At 38.8% G+C, this 23,512-nt stretch overlaps 1 protein-coding gene across 3 annotated transcripts in view; it reads right to left on the bottom strand.

The window, feature by feature from the left end:
- The window catches only part of LOC138704568 (maltase 2-like), a 116,172-nt gene that overhangs the window by 19,042 nt on the left and 73,618 nt on the right, over positions 1 to 23,512 (bottom strand). For all 3 annotated transcript variants that reach the window (XM_069832610.1, XM_069832609.1, XM_069832608.1), the window contains 6 exons: positions 17,765 to 17,944; positions 15,500 to 15,657; positions 10,758 to 10,883; positions 7,925 to 8,166; positions 4,533 to 4,731; positions 1,789 to 2,044 (listed from right to left, as the gene is read on the bottom strand). In XM_069832610.1, coding sequence (XP_069688711.1) covers positions 1,789 to 2,044; positions 4,533 to 4,731; positions 7,925 to 8,166; positions 10,758 to 10,883; positions 15,500 to 15,657; positions 17,765 to 17,944 — 1,161 coding nt within the window. The remainder of the gene's footprint in view (positions 1 to 1,788; positions 2,045 to 4,532; positions 4,732 to 7,924; positions 8,167 to 10,757; positions 10,884 to 15,499; positions 15,658 to 17,764; positions 17,945 to 23,512) is intronic.

Below are 23,512 nucleotides of genomic sequence, written 5' to 3'. Positions count from 1 at the left end.
CGCCATTGATCCCTATCCTGAGCAAGATTAATCCAGTCTCTACCATCATATCCTACTTCCCTCAAATCCATTTTAATATTATCTTCCCATCTACGTCTCGGCCTCCCCAAAGGTCTTTTTCCCTCCGGCCTCCCAACTAACACTCTATATGCATTTCTGGATTCGCCCATACGTGCTACATGTCCTGCCCATCTCAAACGTCTGGATTTTATGGTCCTAATTATGTCAGGTGAAGAATACAATGCGTGCAGTTCTGCGTTGTGTAACTTTCTCCATTCTCCTGTAACTTCATCCCTCTTAGTCCCAAATATTTTCCTATGAACCTTATTCTCAAACACCCTTAATCTCTGACTAAACTTATATACGAGGGGGATCCAGGAAATAACGACCGTTTTGTTGTAATAATTAAAAGAAAAATATTTATTTGAAAAAACAAAATCTGTTACATAACTGAAGCTTCCTTTACTTCTCTACATAATCACCACCTACATTTAAACTTTTGTCGTATCTGTTCACTAGCTTTAGAATTCCCGTGTTATACTCCTCTGCCGGCAGTTCATTAAGCCAGGTGTTCACTGTCTTCTTCAACTCTTCATCACTTCCAAAACGCGTACCACCCAGAAAGTCTTTCAGCTTAGTGAAAAGGTGAAAATCGCTAGGAGCAAGGTCTGGACTATAGGGCGGATGATCAAAAATTTCCCAACCGAATTGATCCAGCAATTCTCGAGTTGAAGCAGCAGTGTGCGGGCGGGCACAGATTTTGTGGTAGCCAAGATGTTGCGACACAATTTCACCAGGCAAAGAACGAGAAATGTCAGGAAAGGCAATATGCAATTCGTCGAGTGATGTGCGCCTGTCTTGCAAGATTCTGTCGTTCACTTTAGTCTTCAGGTCTTCTGTGATGAGTGATGGGCGTCCGGGTCGAGTTTCATCGTGGACATTTGTTCGCCCATTGTTGAACATTTCGCACTATTTTCTCACATTTCTTTCATTCATTACAGTATCACCATACACTTCTTTCAATTGCCAGTAAATTTCTGCAGGTTTCAAATGTCGGGCATTCAAAAATCGAATCACACTCGTCACCTCACAGTCGGCGGGATTATCAATCACGTCGTTCATTTTGAAGTAACACAAAATACACAATGGCGACTTGTTGCAACCAGTACTCACAACATTATGAGAACACATGTTAAGGAAGCCAGTTGACCTTCAAACAAGGAAGGGGAGTCAGCTGCGCGGCGTGTATGCGCGAACGGTCGTTATTTCCTGGATCCCCCTCGTACTACCTAAATAATATAATTATGCAAATTTGATTTTACTCTACTGCCCTCCTAAGCCAAAAGGACGTATCTCAAGAACTGCAAACTTTCGAGTAACGAGCAATTTGTTAAATTACATATCACATCCATTTTTGAACCACAATTTCATATTTTTATATTACATATTATTAAGGATTACAATTCTGTAACTAATTACAGCAATTTTTCAAGGGTTCGTGTTTCCGTTTCGCGCGCCTTCCCTCTCGCTAGATGCGTGCGCAAGTCCCTGACGCTACCAGAATCTTCTAACATGGCGTCACAATAATAATTGAAAATTAAATAAAACATTTAAGAAATATTAAGTCTACACTGCATTATAAATGATAAGATGAGATTTATTATCCTCAATTATTGAAGTAAAATTATATTCTTATCTTTAAGAATTTAATCGCTTCAGAAGCCATGCTGTACATACTCTTTTACTTGTAATTCGCACTAAAAGTTTAGAAAGCGAAATGCGTCATACCTGCGTTCTTGAAGGCATTCCACTGCATGGGTGTGCGCTCGGGGTCACGGGAGTGATCCTTGTATTTTTCAGGGCCCACGTTGAGCCCCGCCGGGTCCACGGTGAGCTCCCACGACACCGGCGTGTCCTCCATGCCCAGCTCCTCGCCGTAGTACGTGACGGCCGTGCCTGGCAGCATGAGCAGGATCATGTTGAGGCAGTCCACCAGGTCCCCGCCGAAGCGCGACGCCACTCGCCCGTGGTCGTGGTTCCCTAGCTGCGCACCACAAGATACGAACACTTTCATTTCACTACAGTGATATAGCATAGTGTATGTAGCTACGATAAAACCAACAGTGAATCTTCGACTTCGTGTAGGAAATAAAAATACCTATGTCTCCGTGTTTCTTCCGTATCTCGAGCGTTTTTCTTTTACATAAAACTACTTCTTTCTCCTTACTAGGTATAGGCAAATACTCCACGTATAGGGAAGTAACATGAAAATTGATGTCATATAAAAATGCAACCTCCTTTTGCCATTACAAGAGAACAATAGAAAGACAATGAAAACGAGGAGAAGACAGAGAGAACAAGAGAAATACAATGAGAACAAGGGGTCGACAAGGAGCTCACATTGGATACACGAAGGAAAAAGAGAACAAGGGAAACACAAGAATCGGAGGAAGGCAAGAAGAATAAGAGAACAAGCAGAACAATTTGAACACAAGAAGAACAAGGGGAATACAAGTATAACATGGGAACGACAAGGAGAACAAGTGAAATACAATCAGAAAAATGGGAAGAGAAGAAGAATAAGAACAATAAAAAAGGGAATACAAAGACAGTAAGGGGAAGACAAGGAGAACAAGGGGAATACAAGTATAACATGGGGACGACAAGGAGAACAAGTGAAATACAATCAGAAAAATGGGAAGAGAAGAAGAATAAGAATAAAAAAGGGAATACAAAGACAGTAAGGGGAAGACAAGGAGAACAAGGGGAATACAATCAGAAAAATGGGAAGAGAAGAAGAATAAGAATAAAAAAGGGAATACAAAGACAGTAAGGGGAAGACAAGGAGAACAAGGGGAATACAATCAGAAAAATGGGAAGAGAAGAAGAATAAGAATAAAAAAGGGAATACAAAGACAGTAAGGGGAAGGCAAGGAGAACAAGGGGAATACAATCAGAAAAATGGGAAGAGAAGAAGAATAAGAATAAAAAAGGGAATACAAAGACAGTAAGGGGAAGACAAGGAGAACAAGGGGAATACAATCAGAAAAATGGGAAGAGAAGAAGAATAAGAATAAAAAAGGGAATACAAAGACAGTAAGGGGAAGACAAGGAGAACAAGGGGAATACAATCAGAAAAATGGGAAGAGAAGAAGAATAAGAATAAAAAAGGGAATACAAAGACAGTAAGGGGAAGGCAAGGAGAACAAGGGGAATACAATCAGAAAAATGGGAAGAGAAGAAGAATAAGAATAAAAAAGGGAATACAAAGACAGTAAGGGGAAGGCAAGGAGAACAAGGGGAATACAATCAGAAAAATGGGAAGAGAAGAAGAATAAGAATAAAAAAGGGAATACAAAGACAGTAAGGGGAAGACAAGGAGAACAAGGGGAATACAATCAGAAAAATGGGAAGAGAAGAAGAATAGGAATAAAAAAGGGAATACAAAGACAGTAAGGGGAATACAAGGAGAACAAGGGAAATACAAGTCGAAGAATGAAATAGAAAGAAAACAAGGGGAATACAAGAAGTAGAGGGAAATACAAGAAGAACAAGTGGAATACAAGACAATAAAGAATTTACGATGAGAACAAGAGAAATACAGGAGAATAATGAGTATACAAGGAGAACAAAGGGAATACGAAGAGAATAAGGGGAGTATAAAGAGAATACAAAATGCGAAGAGACAAATAACAAGACAAGGAGAAAAGGGGGAATACAGGGATAAGAGGGAAAATAAGGAATACAAGGAGAACAAGGTGAATAGAAAGAGAGCAAGGAAAATTCAAGGAGAGCGAGAGAAATACAAGGAGAACAAGGGGAAATACAAGGAGAACAAGGTGAATAGAAAGAGAGCAAGGAAAATTCAAGGAGAGCGAGAGAAATACAAGGAGAACAAGGGGAAATACAAGGAGAAGAAGGTGAATGTAAGGAGAACAAAGGAAAAACAAACGAGTGGAAGACAAAGAGAACAATGATGTCTTGGTCTGTTCAAGTCTCATTTCACATACATTGCCAACTGAGAAATATATATATATATATATATATATATATATATATATATATTTAGTAGGTTATTTTACGACGTTTTATCAACATTTTAAGTTATTTAACGTCTGAATGAGATGAAGGTGATAATGCCGGTGAAATGAGTCCGGGGTCCAGCACCGAAAGTTACCCAGCATTTGCTCGTGTTGGGTTGAGGAAAAACACCGGAGAAAACCTCAACCAGGTAACTTGCCCAGACCGGGAATCGAACCCGGGCCACCTGGTTTCGCGAGATATATTTTTTAGACTGTGTGTGACGTACTCCCCTGATAAACAGATAGACTCCATGTTAAACAGTTTCCCAACATGAAGAATGTGCTGAATATATGAATTTCGCGAACATCTAGAAATGCATTTTGTAAATATCACACAATTTTCTCTGTTCTTCTAGGAAGGAGGAATTCTAATGAAAATGGACGTTTAAATTGAAGACGATGTATCTAGTCATACAATATTTCCTACAATAAAATATTATATGTTCTCACCACCCAATTGGCCCATTTCGTTTCGGGCATATTGCTCATCCACAGTTCTATGGTGTTCTTGATGTCATAAGGCGATGATTCTCGACTGATGTTGGTCATCAGGTAAAAATTAAAAGGGAAGTCTGCCAGAGGACGGTGACGATCGCCGTAATATTGCATGGTCTTCTCTACAGAGTCGTACACTTCAGCCATCATGAGTCTGAAACAAGATACAGTATAATATTCAGTAAGCCAAGTGGATCACGAACTAAACGGACTGTCATAAGGTTGTGCGTTTGCATCTCGGCCGGACCGCTTCCTAGAATACTGGGTGTTCATTTCAAAGTGTGTCATGACGTCACTGTTGTTGGGTCACCGATTTGAAGCGAGTTTCAGCTTGTATGTTAGAGAAGTTGCCTATTATTTAAGGCGTTCTTCAATCTGAACTTGAGAACGTGTACGGTATAACTTGAACGTCGTAGCAACAGATGGCGGTCTGTACGGTCTGTGTGCTACCATAACCTCTTTCGAACTGTGTTTTGCGCCGGCAAGTCGTACGCAGGGTATTTGTTATCATCGGTTGCGTACGGCAACATTCCACAACACAAATCAAATGCTCCGTGTCCATGTTGACCGTCGAAGTTAATGTCAACAAATACGTAAGTAATCGTCTTAACCCTCTCCCCATATCCCGTATTTCCAAACAGTTCACATTCCTGCCACTACCGGCGTTACGCACGTATCGGTACGTACTCTTCAGAATGAACGCCGTACTTGCTAGGCAACTTTTCTGCCTCGTAGGTTATACACCTCTGCGGAAGTGTAGGGAGATTGAATTCTCTAGGCTCATCGGCTAGCCACATGACGGCATACAGCGAGCCATGACACATTTTGAACTGAACACCCAGTACACTGCTTGACGTGTAGCCTATTACATGTCATTCTAATATAAAACTAATAACCAGATATTTTTAGAAGTAGGTACAATACAAAGCTCTCATAAGACTTTCTATGGGCTGTGGACTGGTGACCTGACCTAAGGTTCTATTCTTATTCCGGTCCGGCCGAGCTACGAACGCACTGATCTGTAGATCTTAACTTTAACTTCATAAAGTTATAAAACCCAAAAGCAAAAAGAAAAAAAAAACACTCACACACAAATTGTTCGAATAATTTTTATCCTTTAAGTTACTGAAAAAATTGCCTTTAGAGACAATTAATATTAGATACCCTCCACAAAACTGGCTTCATTTATACACCGACGGATCCTTGGTCTCCAGAGAACAAGGTGCCGGTGCAGGTGTTACGTGCTGTCTCTTCTCACTTTATAGATCTCTTGGATATGGAACAACAAGTTTTGATGGAGAAATCATTGCAATAAGTGAAAGTCTCAGGAATCTTCTATGCCACATCAATTAATTTAGGAATGCAGTTAAATTGTCAGACTCCAAAGCAGCTATTCTATCAATTGTCTCTAAACACACACCTTCATCTCAAACAGCAGAAATAACTAAAATGCTCTCTCAATTAATATCACTCAATAAAAGAATTGTATTCCAATGGATACCATCCCATTGTGGAATCCTGGGAAACGAGAATGCGGATTCTTTACCAAAGAAGGGCAGCACTGCTACTTACAGACCTGTTACTAAATCTACGTATTACCCTGTGAAGAGATTTATTAAATCTACATACTTAGACTTCAAAAAACAAAATTTGATAACTCAATCCCAAGGGAAAAAATGGAACTCTCTGCATCAACCACAGTTAATTCCCGATTTACCACGCAAATCGTCTGTAGCTGCATTTAGATTGACAACAGGCCTTGATTGTTTGGCCAAACACCTGCATAGAATTGGAATATATCAGTCCCCTAACTGCCCATTTTGCAACTCAAACCAAGAAATGGATTCGGAACACCTCAAAATCTGTGCTTCAGTGGCTGGTCATGATAATATCTTTGAAAAATATTGGAGTGCAAGAGGTCAAATGACTGTATTGTCAAACGCCTGGCATTCGAAAACAACAACAACAACAACAACATTTATAAATTAACGTTGCTAAAACAAGCGATATGGAAAATATTTTTAGGTTTATTTCCAAATTATTATTATTATTATTATTATTATTATTATTATTATTATTATTATTATTATTATTATTAAAAGCGACATGAAAAATATTTTAGCTTATTATATGCAGTAGTATTTACATGAAACGAGTCAAAGTCATGATAGGAGAAGAAATATCAGAGGAAAGTAGAACAAGGAGAGTAATACGACAAGGATGCCCTGTATCATCTACTTGAAAGATTTATGTAAAGAACTGTTTTCAGAACATGGAAGGGGTGACACTAGGAGAAAGAAGAATAAAGTGCATAAGATTTGTTGATATGGCGTTGTTAGCAAAAGAGGAGATGATACTAAGAGATATGCTACCGAAGGTAAATGACAGCTGTGAGCAGTATGGGATGAAGATAAACGCAAATAAGACGAAGACCGTGTTTATCGGAAGAAAAATAAGAAGGTAAACTTGCGAATTCTAAATGAGACAGTAGAGCAAGTGGACAGCTTCAAATACGTGTGGTGTACTATAAGCAGTAATATGAGCTGCTGCCAGAAAGTCAAAAGGAGGATAGCAATGGTCAAATAATAATAGAAAAAGAAGCATCTTCTGCGGGACTTCGGAAAAAGAACTGAGGGAGAGACTAGGGAAGAGCTTTGTGTGGAGTGTGGCATTGTACGGGGCAGAAACATGGGCATTACGACGAAGTGAAGAGAAGCGAATAGACGCATTTGAAATGTGGATATGGAGAAGAATGGAGCGTGTGAAGTGGACAGACAGAATAGCAAATGAAATTGTGTTGGAAAGAGTGGGTGAAGAAAGAATGATGCTGAAACTGATCGGGAAAAGAAAAAGTAATTGGTTGGGTCACTGACTCAGAAGAAACTGCCTACTGAAGGATGCACTGGAAGAAATGGTGAACGGGAGAAAAGTTTGGGGGGGGGGAAGAAGATATCAGATGATAGAGAGATAGACGACATTGAAATATATGGATACTCATAGTATGCAGAGGCTAAGAAGAAAGCAGGAAAGAGGGAGGCTTGGAGAGTTCTGGGTTTGCAATCAAAGACTGTCCTTGGGCAGAAAACTATGAATTAATGAGTATATTTTTTGAGTGTATAAAGATTGCATTTTGATCACAGTCCAGACAACGAACATTTATATTCTTACTTAGATGTAAACCTATCAGTAATATTCGTTTGATGTATCTGTGCAGAAGGACGTTTTTGGGACAAACCCACCACTCTGAATAACAGCATTTGGTCGTCATAGAAACGCTGCCTGAGCCTTCTTCAGGAAAGTGCACTCGTATATCAAATGTACAGAATGGCAGAGAGAAGCCAACATACTTGCGCACTTTGTCAGTCATCTCAGAGTACTCGTCCAGGGTGTTCCTGAAGTCCGCCATGACCTCCAGCACCTCCGGCAGGTTGTGGGTGTGCACGTGGTGCAGGCCGTTGTAGTCCCCCTGCTGGACCTTGGTCTCGTTGATGGCGGGTTCGTCCCGCAGTTCCCCGTCCTCGAACAGATGAGGCATGGCGTCCACGCGGAAGCCGTCGACCCCCTGCTCCAGCCAGAACCTCATCACGTCCTGCAAACATTGCATTTCAGGTCTGATTATGATCGCTGTGTTTACAGACTCTACTATTTATGCGAAGGGTTGCATAACTTTGCATGAAGAGACGCAGGTGAATCACGCTGTATAATCGACTGTACATCTCGGTCTACTAAACATTATGTGTAGTGAAATTTTGTTATTTCTTCTATTTTTGTTTTTAATTCCTGAAATATCATGTTTTTGGGATTGATTATTGTCTAATATTTACTGTCAGAGTAAATGTGAACGTTTTTGCCAATGACCTTCTGTTCAACACACGCTAACACCACCACAATAGAGAGACGAACAGAATACCCTGCTTTGTAAACAAGGATATCACCACAGTTGCAATGTACACTGGCGTTCAAAGATACCTGACCCTACTGAACGATACTGATCGATAATTTGTTGGTGTAAGTATGGCTTCTTTAATTATTACTTCTATGAATAGATGGCGAAGATAATAGTCAGCGTTGCCAATCGTACATAAATATACCCGCATTACAGAATTCAATATTTAAATCTTCTCTGCTGATTGTAAAACAGAAACCGCTGATATTGTCAATTATGAGAATAATTTATGCTTAATCTACATCAGGCATGTCAATTGATGCTCACAGGAGCAAGCGCGCACTTTAGAGCCCAGGAGAGCCTGAGCGCTTTACAGCGGAAAGGAAAGAGACAGACGAAAGAGGTGGTATATGCCGCTTGGTCGAGCTATATTCAGGGATGGCCAGCACTGATTCAATAGATAAAGGGAAGAGAACTTATTAAAACTGTATCAATGTTAATTTTTAGATTTGCCTGAGAAGTATAAGTGCATTATAAGAATGTACGAGTAAGTTTTAATTTTAATGCTCATTTTTCACAAGTTTGATTTTTTTTATTCAAAAGAAATATTTTCTCAACTTTTCGTATAGAAAAGTGAAATTTTCAGGTAAAGGCCTATTTATTTAGTAGTCTTACAGAATGTTTTCGTAAATCTAATATACCGTATATACGTATTACTGGAGATAGTGTATTGAAATTTTTGAAAATATTCGCATGGAAATTGTTTGTAAGGAAATGAATTAACAAAGCAACTACTGTTACATCATAAGCAAAAGATACGTGCCCATGTGTTGTAAAAATGCCAGCTCTATAGCTTCAGCAGGTTTCAAAAAAATAATTTAATATTCTGATGATAGGAAGTTGCTCACAAATATCACCTTAAAAGCATAATGTGATAAGAGTTTTGTTATGTAATATTAGTTACACTTAAAACAGATACAGTACCTAGGTAGCTTTGCTTTGTACTGTAATATTGTTTTGATTAGTTTATTGATTACTTTTGTAAGGCTAAAGATACCATCAATATAAATTCCAACTTATCATGTCATACTCAATCTCTTTCTTTGGAATATCACTTTCTTTATGAATGATGTGTTTCATCCACGTAATACAGTATAATATTATACTACTAAGGAATTTAAGTGAATATTCCTTCCTAGCTCTCTATTATGTTATTAAGATTTAAAACACAAGTGCAATATTAAGAAATCAGTGTTAGTACTTTTGTTTTACAGACAATATAAATAGTATTAAGCAGAAAGAAAAAAAAAGGTAAAGGTATCCCCGTAACATGTCATGAAGGCACTTGGGGGGCATGGAAGTAGAGCCCCATGCTTTCCTGACCTCGGCACTAGAATGAGGTGGTGTGGCCGGCACCACGCTCTGACTGCCTTTAACCCCCGGGAAAGACCCGGTACTCAATTTTATAGGAGGCTGAGTGAACCTCGGGGCCGTTCTGAAAGTTTGGCAACGAGAAAAAATCCTGTCACCACATAAAAATAACGACATAAAATTTCACGTTCCGTTTGAAGTTTGTGCACCACTGTTTTCTTAATCCAACAGGTTGCTTATTCATATACACAACCCTTCCTCTTTCCATACTTAGCGCTTGCTACCCGCGCACGACGTCAAGGTCAGAAAAATGCGCTTGCTTTGACATCACTGATCTACATTATCATTTTCCCCGACATATTTTTAACCATCTATTTAATGGTGCCACCTATTGAGAACTAACGGAACTATTTCAAAGTTGTCAAATTTTTTATATCTTTCGTTCTGACTTATACCGTGGTTAGAAAGTTCGCTTACACGATCATAAATTCGTAGGTCAGATATCTTTGAATTCAGTGTACGTGGCAGACCTAAGTAAATAATGACGGTCTACTATTATTTTCAAAAACATTAGTCTCACAGTTAACATTTTTTATAGTGAAATCACAAGAGATACAGAAAAATTGTATTAGACTTTTTCGTTTCAGTAATTTATGCTCTATCACCAGTATTGTTTTTGGCAGTTTATATCGTTTACACCCTGTATACTGTGGAGGAATAAATTTTTATGGTGCGAGAATTTTGGTTTTCGCACCATGTCATAGATGCAACGTTTCGAAACTACAGTATGTATCTGCTGTATCATCAGGCACGGAGACAGAAAGACACTCTTGTTTCACCACTATATTCTGTGGTTCGTCTACTGTTTGAGACTTTAATTTTGAGCACAAACAAATCATATTAAATTTAAGGTATGGACTCACAAGCATTTCTTCTTTCACTGCAGGATTTCGGAAGTTAAGGTCGGGCTGCTCCTTGGCGAATTGGTGCAGATAGAATTCTCCTCTGCCTTCGTACCACTCCCACGCAGATCCCCCAAACACACTCAGCTGTCAGATATAGGAAATAAGACTATTAAAAGTCATCAATATTTCACTGATTACAAGAGGTATAAATTGGGCTTTTACTTCTATTGGTAAACGACGTTTCAAAGACTGGCTCTATATTAGTCATTAGATGAAGAAAGCAGTCATTTGAGCGTCGTTCTAGAACGCAAAATGGACCTTAACGTCCAACAAGGAAATGGATTAGGTTCTGGAACACAGAAACTTAGGACTACAGGAAGTCTGCTTTTATTTTAGATATTTTTCACTCAGATATCCTGTATGTTATGTCCTAAATTTCAATTAAATGTGTACCTTATCCCCATTAAGTATTCTAATCTATACTAATAATAAATCTGTAGCCGAAATTTTTCTGGCAATTTTCGATTTTCCAAAAATAATTAGTCCTAACATATATAATTAACCACCCTGAAACCGAAAAACGCTTTTTTGAAATTTTTGTTTGTATGTCTGTCTGTCTGTCTGTCTGGATGTTTGTTACCTTTTCACGCGATAATGGCTGAACCGATTTATATGAAAATTGGAATATACATTATATTGGAATGTACGTTAAGTTAACTTAGATTTAGGCTATATGGCATTCAAAATACATTATTTAAAAGGGAGGTTATAAGGGGGCCTGAATTAAATAAATCGAAATATCTAGCTTATTATTGATTTTTGTGAAATATGTTATATAGTAAAAGTTTCTTAAAAATTATTTCCGATGAGTGTTATTCCTTGCAAGATTTTGATAGGACTGATATTTAATGAGATAAATAAGTTTTAAAGTTAAAATACAATGCCATCTAAGGCGGTGTAATGAAATGAAAACAAATGACTACGTATATAAGGGGCCTTGGACAACAACAATCGAAAGCTATGAAACATAGCCTACAGAGAATGTTTCTGTGTTTGTATGAAGTAATATCGAAAGCTAACTTAACCGATTTGTATAATTAATTATTATTTCACCATTGGAAAGTGTAGTTTCTCTAGATGGACATAATGCTATAATGTTATTACAGTAACTTCTGAGTGCTCTCTGGACCAAATTTTAATTATTTAAATACAATTTAAATTAAGTAACATATTAAACGATTTATCCTTCTATCAAACACGAATGTTCCCTGCATCAAACGTCCTATTTTAATTATGTAATTACTTTATATTTATTTCTAACAGGTGCAGCGGAGCGCACGGGTACGGCTAGTCCATAATAAAATACGAATATACAGAGTGATAAAAAACATTCAATATTTTGAGAGGTGGTGGTTAGTGTCGTACAATGTTCGAAAATTAGAGAGGATATCGAGAAACTACAAACTTCGCCCTACTCCATAGGCATCCAAACAATACGCAGAAATGAAGCATGTAACCTAAAATATCCGAATCTGCTGAAAACCGGTTAGAGTCCTTATGTTCGGTTCATGTTTGCCGAGTCTCTGCAGAACAGAAGCTCGCTTTGTGTTTGTATAATCTTTCCCTTTCCTTACATATTATGTTCGGCGCCTTTCTCTTTAGTTCCTCCTCTCCCTGCGCTTTTATGCTTTGGCTGCATAAGTATATCAGGCACAGTAATGAGTATAGATATTTTTTGTTGCTACTAATATGACTAAACATTCACAAAAATATACGTATAAATAAATCAAACAAAATATATATTTAAAAACGCATATGTTCACAATACTGACTAGTACAGTACAGTCAGTACTAGTACTGACATTACAAACTTCGTCTTATTCCTGTATATGAAAAACTAATCGCAAGATAAGTGCTCAAATCCTTAGAGGTTTAAAACATGAAGGGAGGGGAGAGGAGGACAGCAAATATTTTCATAATATTGGCGAACAGTCCACACCTGTGGAGTAACGGTCAGCGCGTCTGGCTGCGAAACCAGGTGGCCCGGGTTCGAATCCCGGTTAGGGCAAGTTACCTGGTTGAGGTTTTTTCCGGGGTTTTCCCTCAACCCAATACGAGCAAATGCTGGGTAACTTTCGGTGCTGGACTCCGCACTCATTTCACCGGCATTATCACCTTCATATCATTCAGACGCTAAATAACCTAGATGTCGATACAGCGTCGTAAAATAACCCAATGAAAAATATTGGCGAACAAACATGACAGATCTTCTCTTACAAAACGCTACACTCGACAAAATGAATCGAACATAGTGCCTGTCATATACACACTAGTGGCAAAAAAACCGGACCGACCCTTGTAGCTGATTTCAGAGCCTTGTTCACTCCAGAGCACCATAGACTGGTAACTAAGACTTTCGTCGTTCGAATCCTGCCTGGGAAGGAAACTTTTTTTTGTTCCTTATTCAAATTTATTCCCAATACTTTTCGATTGCTGGTAAAATTCATGTTCTGGGAATAATAAGTTAATTAAGTAGTAAAATATCGCTGCAATTGAAAAGTAGGCTATTGGGAATAAATTTGAATAAGGGATAAAAAAAGTTTCCTTCCCAGGCAGGATTCGAACCACGAAAGTCTTAGTTACCAGTCTATCGTGCTCTGGAGTGAACAAGGCTCTGAAATCAGCTACAAGGGTCGGTCCGGTTTGTTTTGCCACTACTGTACGATGTTAATATGTTGTATGAAAATGAAATAATTTAGGCCTATTAAATTTATTAACAGATTAGATATTATAAGCTAAAATAATGTGTAGTATAAAAATTAATACTTTAATTATAGACAGGTTGGATATTATAAGTTATAATAATGTGTATTATGGAAATGAAACGATTATTTTTATGGAATTTATATTATAGACTATTATGCTGTTCATGCTATTCTACTTACATCGTCCGCATAACCAGACATATACTGTTGCTTAGCAACTCTGGTTTATTTGAATTGTGTATGATTAATGCAATTATAAATAAATTTCTAAATTATAGACATCAGCTCAAAGAATTTTGAGTGACCACAAGGGTCCTGAATACAATAAACATGTACAATATAATGTGATGTGATACATTAAAGAAAAAGAAAGTTAATTGTTGAAGGCAAATATAAGTTGATTAATTGAAATAGAGATGATGATGTAATATTTGAAGAGAATCCTTGATAATATTTATAAGAATAGACATTACAGAATCAAAAGGAATGTGAAGTTCCTTAAGATAATTCCACGTGAATTTTGTGATTGAACCTCTACTGCGAAACAGCAAACCAATGACGGACCATTGTTTAAGAGGGACGTTGTACTTTTGAGAAAGATACGTCAGACAAGGTTCATATATGGACTTCTTCTCAATATCAACCTCGGTGGCCTGATTTAGGTTTCTTTCGAAACGGATAGTAGGGTCAAGAACAAGAGCCCGTTTTAGGCGTCCGTTGATAGCAATAATGTCTGCCCGTCTAAAAGAACCATCTGATGATACACAATGTACTTCCTCATGAATTTCCCAATTTAAAGTTTTTAACGATATCGCCAAAGTATGTCGTACACGATGATGTCTAGCATTGATCAGCAGCTCGCCTTTGGGGCATTGTCCAAGCACGTGTCCAAGTGTTTCAAGCTCGCTACAGTCTGGATGACGGCAGCGGGTTGTGCTTAGAGTTCTGCCCGGTATTGCGCAAACCGCCGAAATATTGCTTGACATTTTTAAAGCATTGGTCCATTCTGAGGAAGATAGGCCCTTTCGATTGCTTACCCATGAGTTAGCCTTGGGGAGATCACTATAAACAATAACCCCTTTACCACGCAAGGTATGGTTTGTCCAAGTTTGGAATGCGTCATTTCTTAAGTGTTCACGAATTTTACGACCTGACCAGTTGATAGCATCAATAGCTGTGATATTCAATTTTGACAGAGCAGAAACTTTTTCACTTACAAGGTCCCTAACATTGTGGAGATGGGAGTCATCTTCCATCGCTCGTGTAGTAAACACTATCAAGCATTAAAAAAAAATTGTGACTTACTTATAATTATGTGTATGCCTGTTAGCGTTTGATCATAATTGTGTAACAAAATTATCTGCACTTACAACTACGAGTATACTGAACTTCACAAGATTTGTTCTAAAATCCTTACGCAGCTAAAAGCGTGAAGGAGTGGGGGAGAAGTTAGGAAAGGCCAGCGAGCTTGAAGGGGCAAGTACGAGCGAGCTGGACAGATCCGCTTCTTCAAAGCACATCTCGGTTCTTGTCACGCTAGACAAATTTGAACCGAATATAGTGCTTGAAATGCACGACACTAGGATAGGACTTATTAATATAAGAAAACAAAGTCTAATAAACAAGGGTCCTAGGATTAAATTCTGTACGAAGCAAGGGATTTGAAATTTGTATTTTAAAAACAACGCATCTTCTAATATGAGCTCTTTGCTTGTTTCTTATTGGGTGTAATATAGTATCATATCAGAAATGCAGTAAATAATATAGTAACAAGGTATGAATCCCTAAGACGCAGGGCAAAAGGATGGAAATCATATTAAGTGTCTCCTGTGATGTTGATAAACAAGTACTCTTATCTCGGAAGTATTAATTTTAGGACCCATGTTCATTAGACTTTGTTTTGATTAATACTACCACCTCTCAAAATATTGAATGTTTTTAACACTGTGTATCCCATACTTTCACATTACCTATCCCAGATTTGAATATCCTTACCCAGTTGTTGGGTGGAATAGGCTTCCCATCTTCGAATCCTTTCGGAGGGACCCACACGTAGTAGTCAGTGTAAGGATCCTCTTTGCGCAGGGACTTCTGGAACCATTCGTGCTGGTCGCTTGAGTGGTTGGGCACCAGATCCATCACTAGCCTCAAATCTGCAATAGAACACCCATTCTGCTGTCATGAAAATATTCAACTGTAATTTCTAGTTTTCCTTCTTTTGCTACAAACGAAGCATGCTGGATCGTTATTGGAATCCACATTTGTCACATTTAATCATGTTACAAAATAAAAATGTTCCACATTAGTAACAATGGTAAGCTAAGTTTTCGATATCGTCGGTATACAAGCAAAACACATTAAGTCAAAAATATAACTTCTGAGAAAAAGGTGTAATACGCCTTTATAATGAAGAGTTCAGAGCCATAGTGGGCCAAGCGCCATTTATTAAAAACGGAGAAAACAAGGTTTAAAATTAAGTGAATACCAAAATTCAATGAAACATATAGCAAGTAATATAAAGTATACACATTAATTCTAAATTATATGTCACTCTTCATTAAATTATGGTATTCATTTAATTTTAATCCTTATTTTCTCCGTTTTTAATAAATGGCACTTGGCCCACTATGGCTCTGAACCCTTCATATAATGTACAATAGTGGAAAAAAAACCGGACCGACCCTTGTAGCTGATGTCAGAGCCTTGTTCACTCCAGAGCACGATAGACTGGTAACTAAGACTTTCGTGGTTCGAATCCTGCCTGGGAAGGAAACTTTTTTTTGTTCCTTATTCAAATTTATTCTCAATACTTTTCGATAGCTGGTTAAATTCATGTTCTGGGAATAATAAGTTAATCAAGTAGTAAAACATCGTTGCAATCGAAAAGTATTGGGCATAAATTTGAATAAGGAACAAAAAAAAAAGTTTCCTTCCCAGGCAGGATTCGAACCACGAAAGTCCTAGTTACCAGTCTATCGTGCTCTGGAGTGAACAAGGCTCTGAAATCAGCTACAAGGGTAGGTCTGGTTTTTTTGCCACTACTGTACATAATGTTGTTGTTGTTGTTTTCTAATGCCAGGCGTTTGACAATAAAGTCATTTGACCTCTTGCACTCCAATATTTTTCAAAGATATTATCATGACCAGCCACTGAAGCACAGATTTTGGAAAAGAAGATGCACATAAAGGGAAACAACTTGCTAAAAATTATATTTTGAGGATTCAGTTTTATCAAGAACTTTAAAACGCCTTTTTCTCATATGTAATATTTTTGACTTAATGTGTTTTGCATGTAAACCAACGATATATCAATATCTCTTGAGAATGCAAAAGGAACCAGGCGACAAAACATGGGTTTTTAGGTCATGGTTGATTCATGGTATAGTATTTTTATATTTGTTTCGTTTTTGGTATTTTTTAATTACAGGGATGGATAGTTGTGTATATTTTTCGATATTCGAAAGGAGTAAGTAAGAAAGCTCTGTGTGAAAACGTGTCTGTTGATTGCTGACGAAAGGAAGCAAGGACATGTATTTTGATGGTGTTTTGGTAAAAGAAGATAAGTAATAAAAATGGGTTTTGAGGTAAATGAAAATTAAATTTGAGTCCCTTGTTGCAAATAATTTTCTACACAAATGAAACACATAAATTCTAGTTTTGTTTTGTTTTTTGCACTTGTAGAATTTAACTTATGTATCTTCCTGGGGAATAAAACTGCAGTTGCAAAAAAAAAAAAAAAAAAAAAAAAAAGTAACTTGTCACCCTTTACCCGAAAACCGTCGATTTAATCTCAGTTGCTGTAATTTAAATTAAATAATTAATACGAAGTTTAATATAATTTTCTATTTTGTTTAGAAAGGGGAAAGGGGTACATTTAGAAACACTGGAACATTCAACTTACAATAATATCTCAAAATGGATATTTTGGACTTGCTTCATTGTGGTTTCTGAGCTAAGATTTGGGGGCCATTTGGCTGTTATTATAGTTCTATATCGTAAATCCCTGAATTCTCTTTTTATTAATAAATTATACCGGTACTGCTAATTTCAGACCATGAGTTAGCGTTAATGGAAAACTATTTCGGTGTACGAATACTTCTGATTGGAATGCAAATCATATTTTAAAGAAAAGAGACTCATTCCATTTAACTTTCAATATTTAGGATATATTAGTTTAAATTTACCATCAGATTATTTCATCACTAAATCTCATATTCTTATACAAGATGATGGTCTTGCGAACTAAATGCAAAGTACAAACCTCTCATCCTCATGGCTTTCACCAAGTCCCTGAAGTCCTGCAAAGTTCCAAATCTCTCGTCAACATCCTTGAAATCTTCGATGTCATATCCGAAGTCCTTCATCGGAGACTTGTAAATCGGTGAGAGCCAGATCGTCTTGACGCCCAGCTCGACGATGTAGTCCAGCTTGGACTCGATGCCTGCAACAAGACGAGTTTTGTCAGAAAGAAACCATAGATCACCTCTAGGTGAACCTGTACTTCACTTGACACGGCATAAATTAATTAACATCCACAAAATTGCAATACAAATTCTGGTGTAAGGATTATATAACATCAACAAGCTCAATATCTTGTTCAATGCCAATCGTAATTTATGAACAAACGTAAACAAACGGGATTACGTAATAATGAATTCCGTTTCCATAGTAACGGCAGTAAAAGTAATGCCGTGCATTGAAGTTCTCGTCATGTATCCTTGAAATATTTATCAAGAAGAATAACGAGGTAAAATAAGTAAAATACGCTCAACTTTAACAATTTTTCGACTCTTTCAATTACATCTTCTACTCTTCAATTCAACGGAGTGGAAACAAGGTCACTATGCCAAGAAAAGTCTTCATGTAAATACGTCAGAGGCAAGTGAAATGTAACTAATATTTTAAACAACTTTATATTTATTTTATTTTAACGGTATAAAATTGTAAATGTTATAATGAAGGCTATAATTTTAATGGCAATAATTTACCACCAAACCGGTAGAGTAACGTTTCATTCCTGTCTTGTATTCAGGGGGTATGGAGCCCGGTTATCCTGACTAAGATTTCTAGACGTTCCCCATGTTTGTATTTTCAATTCACAAAATTCCTTTTTCGGAAGCATGCAAAAACAAAGACACTGCTTTCATAAATTAATATTGTAATTAAAGTAGTTACTTACTTACTTACTAATGGCTTTTAGAGAACCCGGAGGTTCAATGCCGCCCTCAAATAAGCCTGCCATCGGTCCCTATCCTGAGCAAGATTAATCTAGTCCCCACCATCATATCCCAGCTCCCTCAAATCCATTTTAATATTATTCCCCCATATACGTCTCGACCTCCCCAAAGCTCTTTTTTCCTCTGGCCTCCCAACTAAAACTCTGCATTGAGGGTGGTATCGTTGTTGTGTTCCCACGTTGGACGCCATTTGAGGGTGAGTGGTTATTGTGGCCCCACGTTGGGCGCCATTTGTGGGTGGAATCGTTGTTGTGTTCCCACGTTGGACGCCATTTGAGGGTGAGTGGTTATTGTGACCACACGTTGGGCGCCATTTGAGGGTGGGTGCGTCTCGATGTTGCGTGAGATTCACTCAGGGTAGCCGAGGTACTGTTGTGGTATAGGGTGATGTCGGGAATAATACCAAGCCGGCTACTTATATAAAAGGCAGTGTAAATTCCAAAACTATAAGTTTATTGTCGTATTCACTTGGTAAACACTAGAGTATGTATTTCCGGCTGACTTATAATTCAATCGTTGGTCGCACCTCTGTATCGACTCTATGGCGGCTCTGAATAAGCTCTATCCGATACTACAAATTCAATATTCTGTCCAGTACACTATGACACGAAGCGAAATAGTAGTCCTGTCGACACCAAACGAAGTAGTTATTCTGCCCTGTATGTAGGGCCGCCGACACGAAGTAAAGTTGTTTCGATGATCTCCGCTCCGAAGCGGAATGGTAGTCGTCATCTCCGCTCCCCGTCACCCTTATTTATAAAAACCTATCCTACGCTAAAACTAACTATCCTATTGGTTAAAAACTACGTCACTAACTGGCCTAAAATCTATTCCCTATTGGTCCAAAGTGACCTCATAAGCTGGACCCAGATCTCTTCTTATTGGGCGCGAAATATGTCATCTCTAAATTTAAACTTTGGATTTCCCATAACATCAAATTAGTTTGTATATCTCACAAGAATACCCGTTCTTTGGAAAACCCAAGCTTGGCAGTATCTTTCCCACGGGTCTAGTCCGACTCCGGCTTTTATGCTTCATCGAGTCTCTACGAAACCCCGCTCAAGGTGGCCCTAAATCTGTCCGATGCTGACAAGTGACGAAACACCTGTGTGGGGAAGCTAATTCTAACGAAGTCGCCAGAACATCCCCGCGAATACATGTAATAGAAATATGGAGATATCACTACGCTAATAAATCGGTCTCTCCCTCTCCTAATTACTGCTTCAAATGCCCATCTACATAACCATTGGAAATTCCCGAAAGAGTTTCCAATGTTATGAGATGTCCCCGCTTTCTGCCTATAACTAGCCTCATAGTTCCCATACGCGATCAGCCGGTAACACATTATTTACAATACAGTGAGATTACAATGTCACTACAAACAATTACAATAAATAATACATATATCTTCACAAGCCTTTCTATGTACACAACTCTCACACAATAAGCACAACAATGTACAATTTATATCCACATTTACATATGTACAATACCATTCATTCACATATTTACATTTATTTATTAATTGATCAATTACACACTCTGCGTGCTTGGTTGTACCAGCCGCCCTGTACAGGTTCACCTAGCTGTACGCGTGAGACTAACCATCCTACTCTTTCTCATTCCTGCCTCCTAGCCTCTCCTGTTTGAAAGGCCTCAAGAGTTGCTTGTGGTACCTTCCAACAGGTTTACTTTTTCCCCTTTCTACCAATTCGAAAGTATGGTCTCCGTATTTACTTTTAATTTCGTAGGGCCCCTTGTACAGTAGCTCCATGCGTGAGTAACGTCCTCTAAGGGCGGAAGATAACTTCACGTCCCTTAGCAATACCAAGTCGCCGAGTGAGGGCTCCCATTTGTGGCGATATCTTTTAACTTTACCGAGTCTATACTCAGCCTTTTTCCTGATTCGGTCGAAAGCTAGTTTACACAGTAGTTCCGCACTAGGAGGCTCACCCTCCTGTATTGCCTGCGGCAAACTCTTTATCATGGGATCGGGATCGATCCCTAACATAAGTTTGATCGGAGCTATTCCGGTCGTTGGATTGATAGAGTGGTTCATGACTCTCTCAATCACCTCACATTGCCTAAACCAGTCCTTATGGTTTCGGTGACACAGAATACGGAGGTACAATGATATATCCCTAAGCGCTCTTTCGCAGGGATTACCGCTGGGAAAGTATGCGGAGCAATTGTATAGTTTCACACCCGCATCTTCCAGCCTTTTGCAAAACACTTTCGATTTATGTACCGACACATTGTCACTGAGCACCGCTGTTACCGGGCCGTAAGTCGGTATGTAATCTCTAACCAGCTTGTCAGCACACAATTTACTAGAGATATTTCTTAAAGGGTAAATCTTTACAAATTTTGTGAATACATCGTACGTAACGAATATGTACCTGTGTCCGAAGGACGATGTGGGCATTGGACCGTGTTCGTCCACTGCTACAAGTTCATTCTTTTTACCCCTGATAATGACCTGTGGTACATTGTCATACCTTACATTTAGAGGTTTCGCCCTCTGGCAGACCTCGCAACGAGATATTACCCTTCTAACCTTCTTTGACAGTTGCTTAATATAAAATGACTCTGACATAGTTAAAATGATCCTATCACTCCCAGAGTGACACATAGATAGGTGAAAGTTGTTTATAAGTTCATTCTCCATACTCGCAGGTATGTATATCTTCCACTTCTGGATATCCCTACCATGCAATTTATACAAGATACCAGAGCGCAATCCATACACTTCATCTTTCACCTGTGAGATTTCTCTAGCTTTGTCCATTAAGGCCCTTATCGTGGAATCCTCCTGCTGCAAATCTGCAATTTTCCGAAATTTTCCCGTCAGAGCTCCATTCCTCGTGGAATCAATTTTCATCACGGCAATTTCATACGCGGGGGCGGTGATAGTTTCCGGTAGCCCCGATTTGGAATTCAAACGAGAGAGACAATCACCAAAGATATTGTCTGCCCCCGGAATATGTCTAATCGTCACATCATGAGCCAAAATTTCGTGCACATATCTAGATATTCTAGAGTTCGTCAATTTGCATCTACTCAGAAAAGCTAGGCTTACATGGTCAGTAAATATGATGATCTGCCTATTAAAGATATACTGACGGAACTTCTGTAGTGCGAAGTACACAGCAGAAATCTCAAGTTCCGTGATTGACGCGTTGCTTTCGGTACGCGACAGTCCCCTAGAAGCTGTGGCAATCACATGTCGCTTATTATCTTCATCTGTCTGACATAGAATTGCTCCATATCCATATGAAGACGCATCCGTATAAATCTGAAAAGGTAGGCTGTCGTTAGGCCTTTCCAACAGAATTGAGTCGGCAAAAAGCAGTTTCGTTCGATCGAATGCTTCCTGCTCTGCCGACCCCCACCTGAAGGGTGTATCCTTCTTCAACAATGCTCTGAGTGGGGCTACATGCTTAGCATAATTGACGAGAAACCGATTCTGGTATTGTAGGATACCTAGATATCTACGAACCTGTTTCCGGTTCCGCGGCGGCGGGATCCTCGAAATGCTCTGAATTCTCTCTTGGTCCGGTCTAATTCCGTCAGACGAAATTACGTAACCCAGGAAAACTGTCTCAGCTTTAAAAAATGCTGTTTTCCCCAGCTTGACTGTCATACCAGCCTCTCTCAACTTAGTGAGTACAAAATCAATATCCCTAATATGCCTATCAACATTATTGCCATATATAAGAAAATCGTCAATGTACTGTGCCAGAAAACCTTTCGTCGAATCACCAAAAATTATGTCAAGTGCCCTTAGTAGCGCAGATCCAGAACTCGCGATGCCGAATGGGCATCGGGTATACTGATAAACTTTCCCGTTATGTAGGAACGCTGTGAATTTTCTCGAGTCCTCGTCAAGCGGAATCTGCCAATACGAACTGGTCAAGTCCAAACTAGTGAATATAGTACAGTCACTGATACGGCCTAACAAAGTGTCCACTGACTCCGTCCTGAAATTATCTTTAACTGAAAACGAGTTAACGTGTCGGGCATCGATCGTTACTCTTAAGCTTCCATTGGGCTTCCTAACCCAGCACAATGCCTTTACATAAGGCGAGTCCGATATTTCTATAACTCCGTCTTTTAACATATCATTTATGACTTCGTCTGCCTGATCCCTTAAAGATAGGGGCATGGGTCTACATTTATGCCGAAATTCCTCCATTCCTACCACCTTAATTTTGTGTGTATACACTCTACACAGACCCGGCGCGTCTGAAAAGACATTTAAATGGCTACCTACAACATCCATTAAGCGTTTTCTTTCACTCTCACTCAGGCCGTGTGCCTGGTTAACTTTATCCCTTACTATTTCGAAAGTATCTGTCTTCCTATTGTTAGACGCGACTACCTGCCTAAGATCGCCCGGCGAACTCTCATTACAATATCTGGCCCTACCGCTAATGAGATTACGTCCTATTTGTCTCGCCTGGACTAATTCGCCGATACACAACTCGCATTCTCCGCAGCCTACTTGACACACTCCCCTAGTTACCTCGTTACCTTCCCACGGATTAACCTCTATAATTACATTCTTACAAATTTTGAGGTGCTCTACAAAAAATAACTCTTCCTGTAATTCTATCTCTCCCGCGGTTCTCTCATCTAACTCAGCTCGAGCGTTATTGCTACTGAATGGGACATGGCCGACACTGCCGTTACCTGCCGTAACCCCTAGTCTGTTTTCCCTGAAATCTAATAGCGCGTGCCATTCATAGAAGCTTTCTACTCCAATAATGATG

The sequence above is a fragment of the Periplaneta americana genome, chromosome 8 (genome assembly GCF_040183065.1).
Source record: "Periplaneta americana isolate PAMFEO1 chromosome 8, P.americana_PAMFEO1_priV1, whole genome shotgun sequence".
Lineage (NCBI taxonomy): Eukaryota > Metazoa > Arthropoda > Insecta > Blattodea > Blattidae > Periplaneta > Periplaneta americana.
The sequence above is the reverse complement of the archived record's forward strand: the minus strand, read 5'-3'. Positions and strand labels throughout refer to the sequence as shown.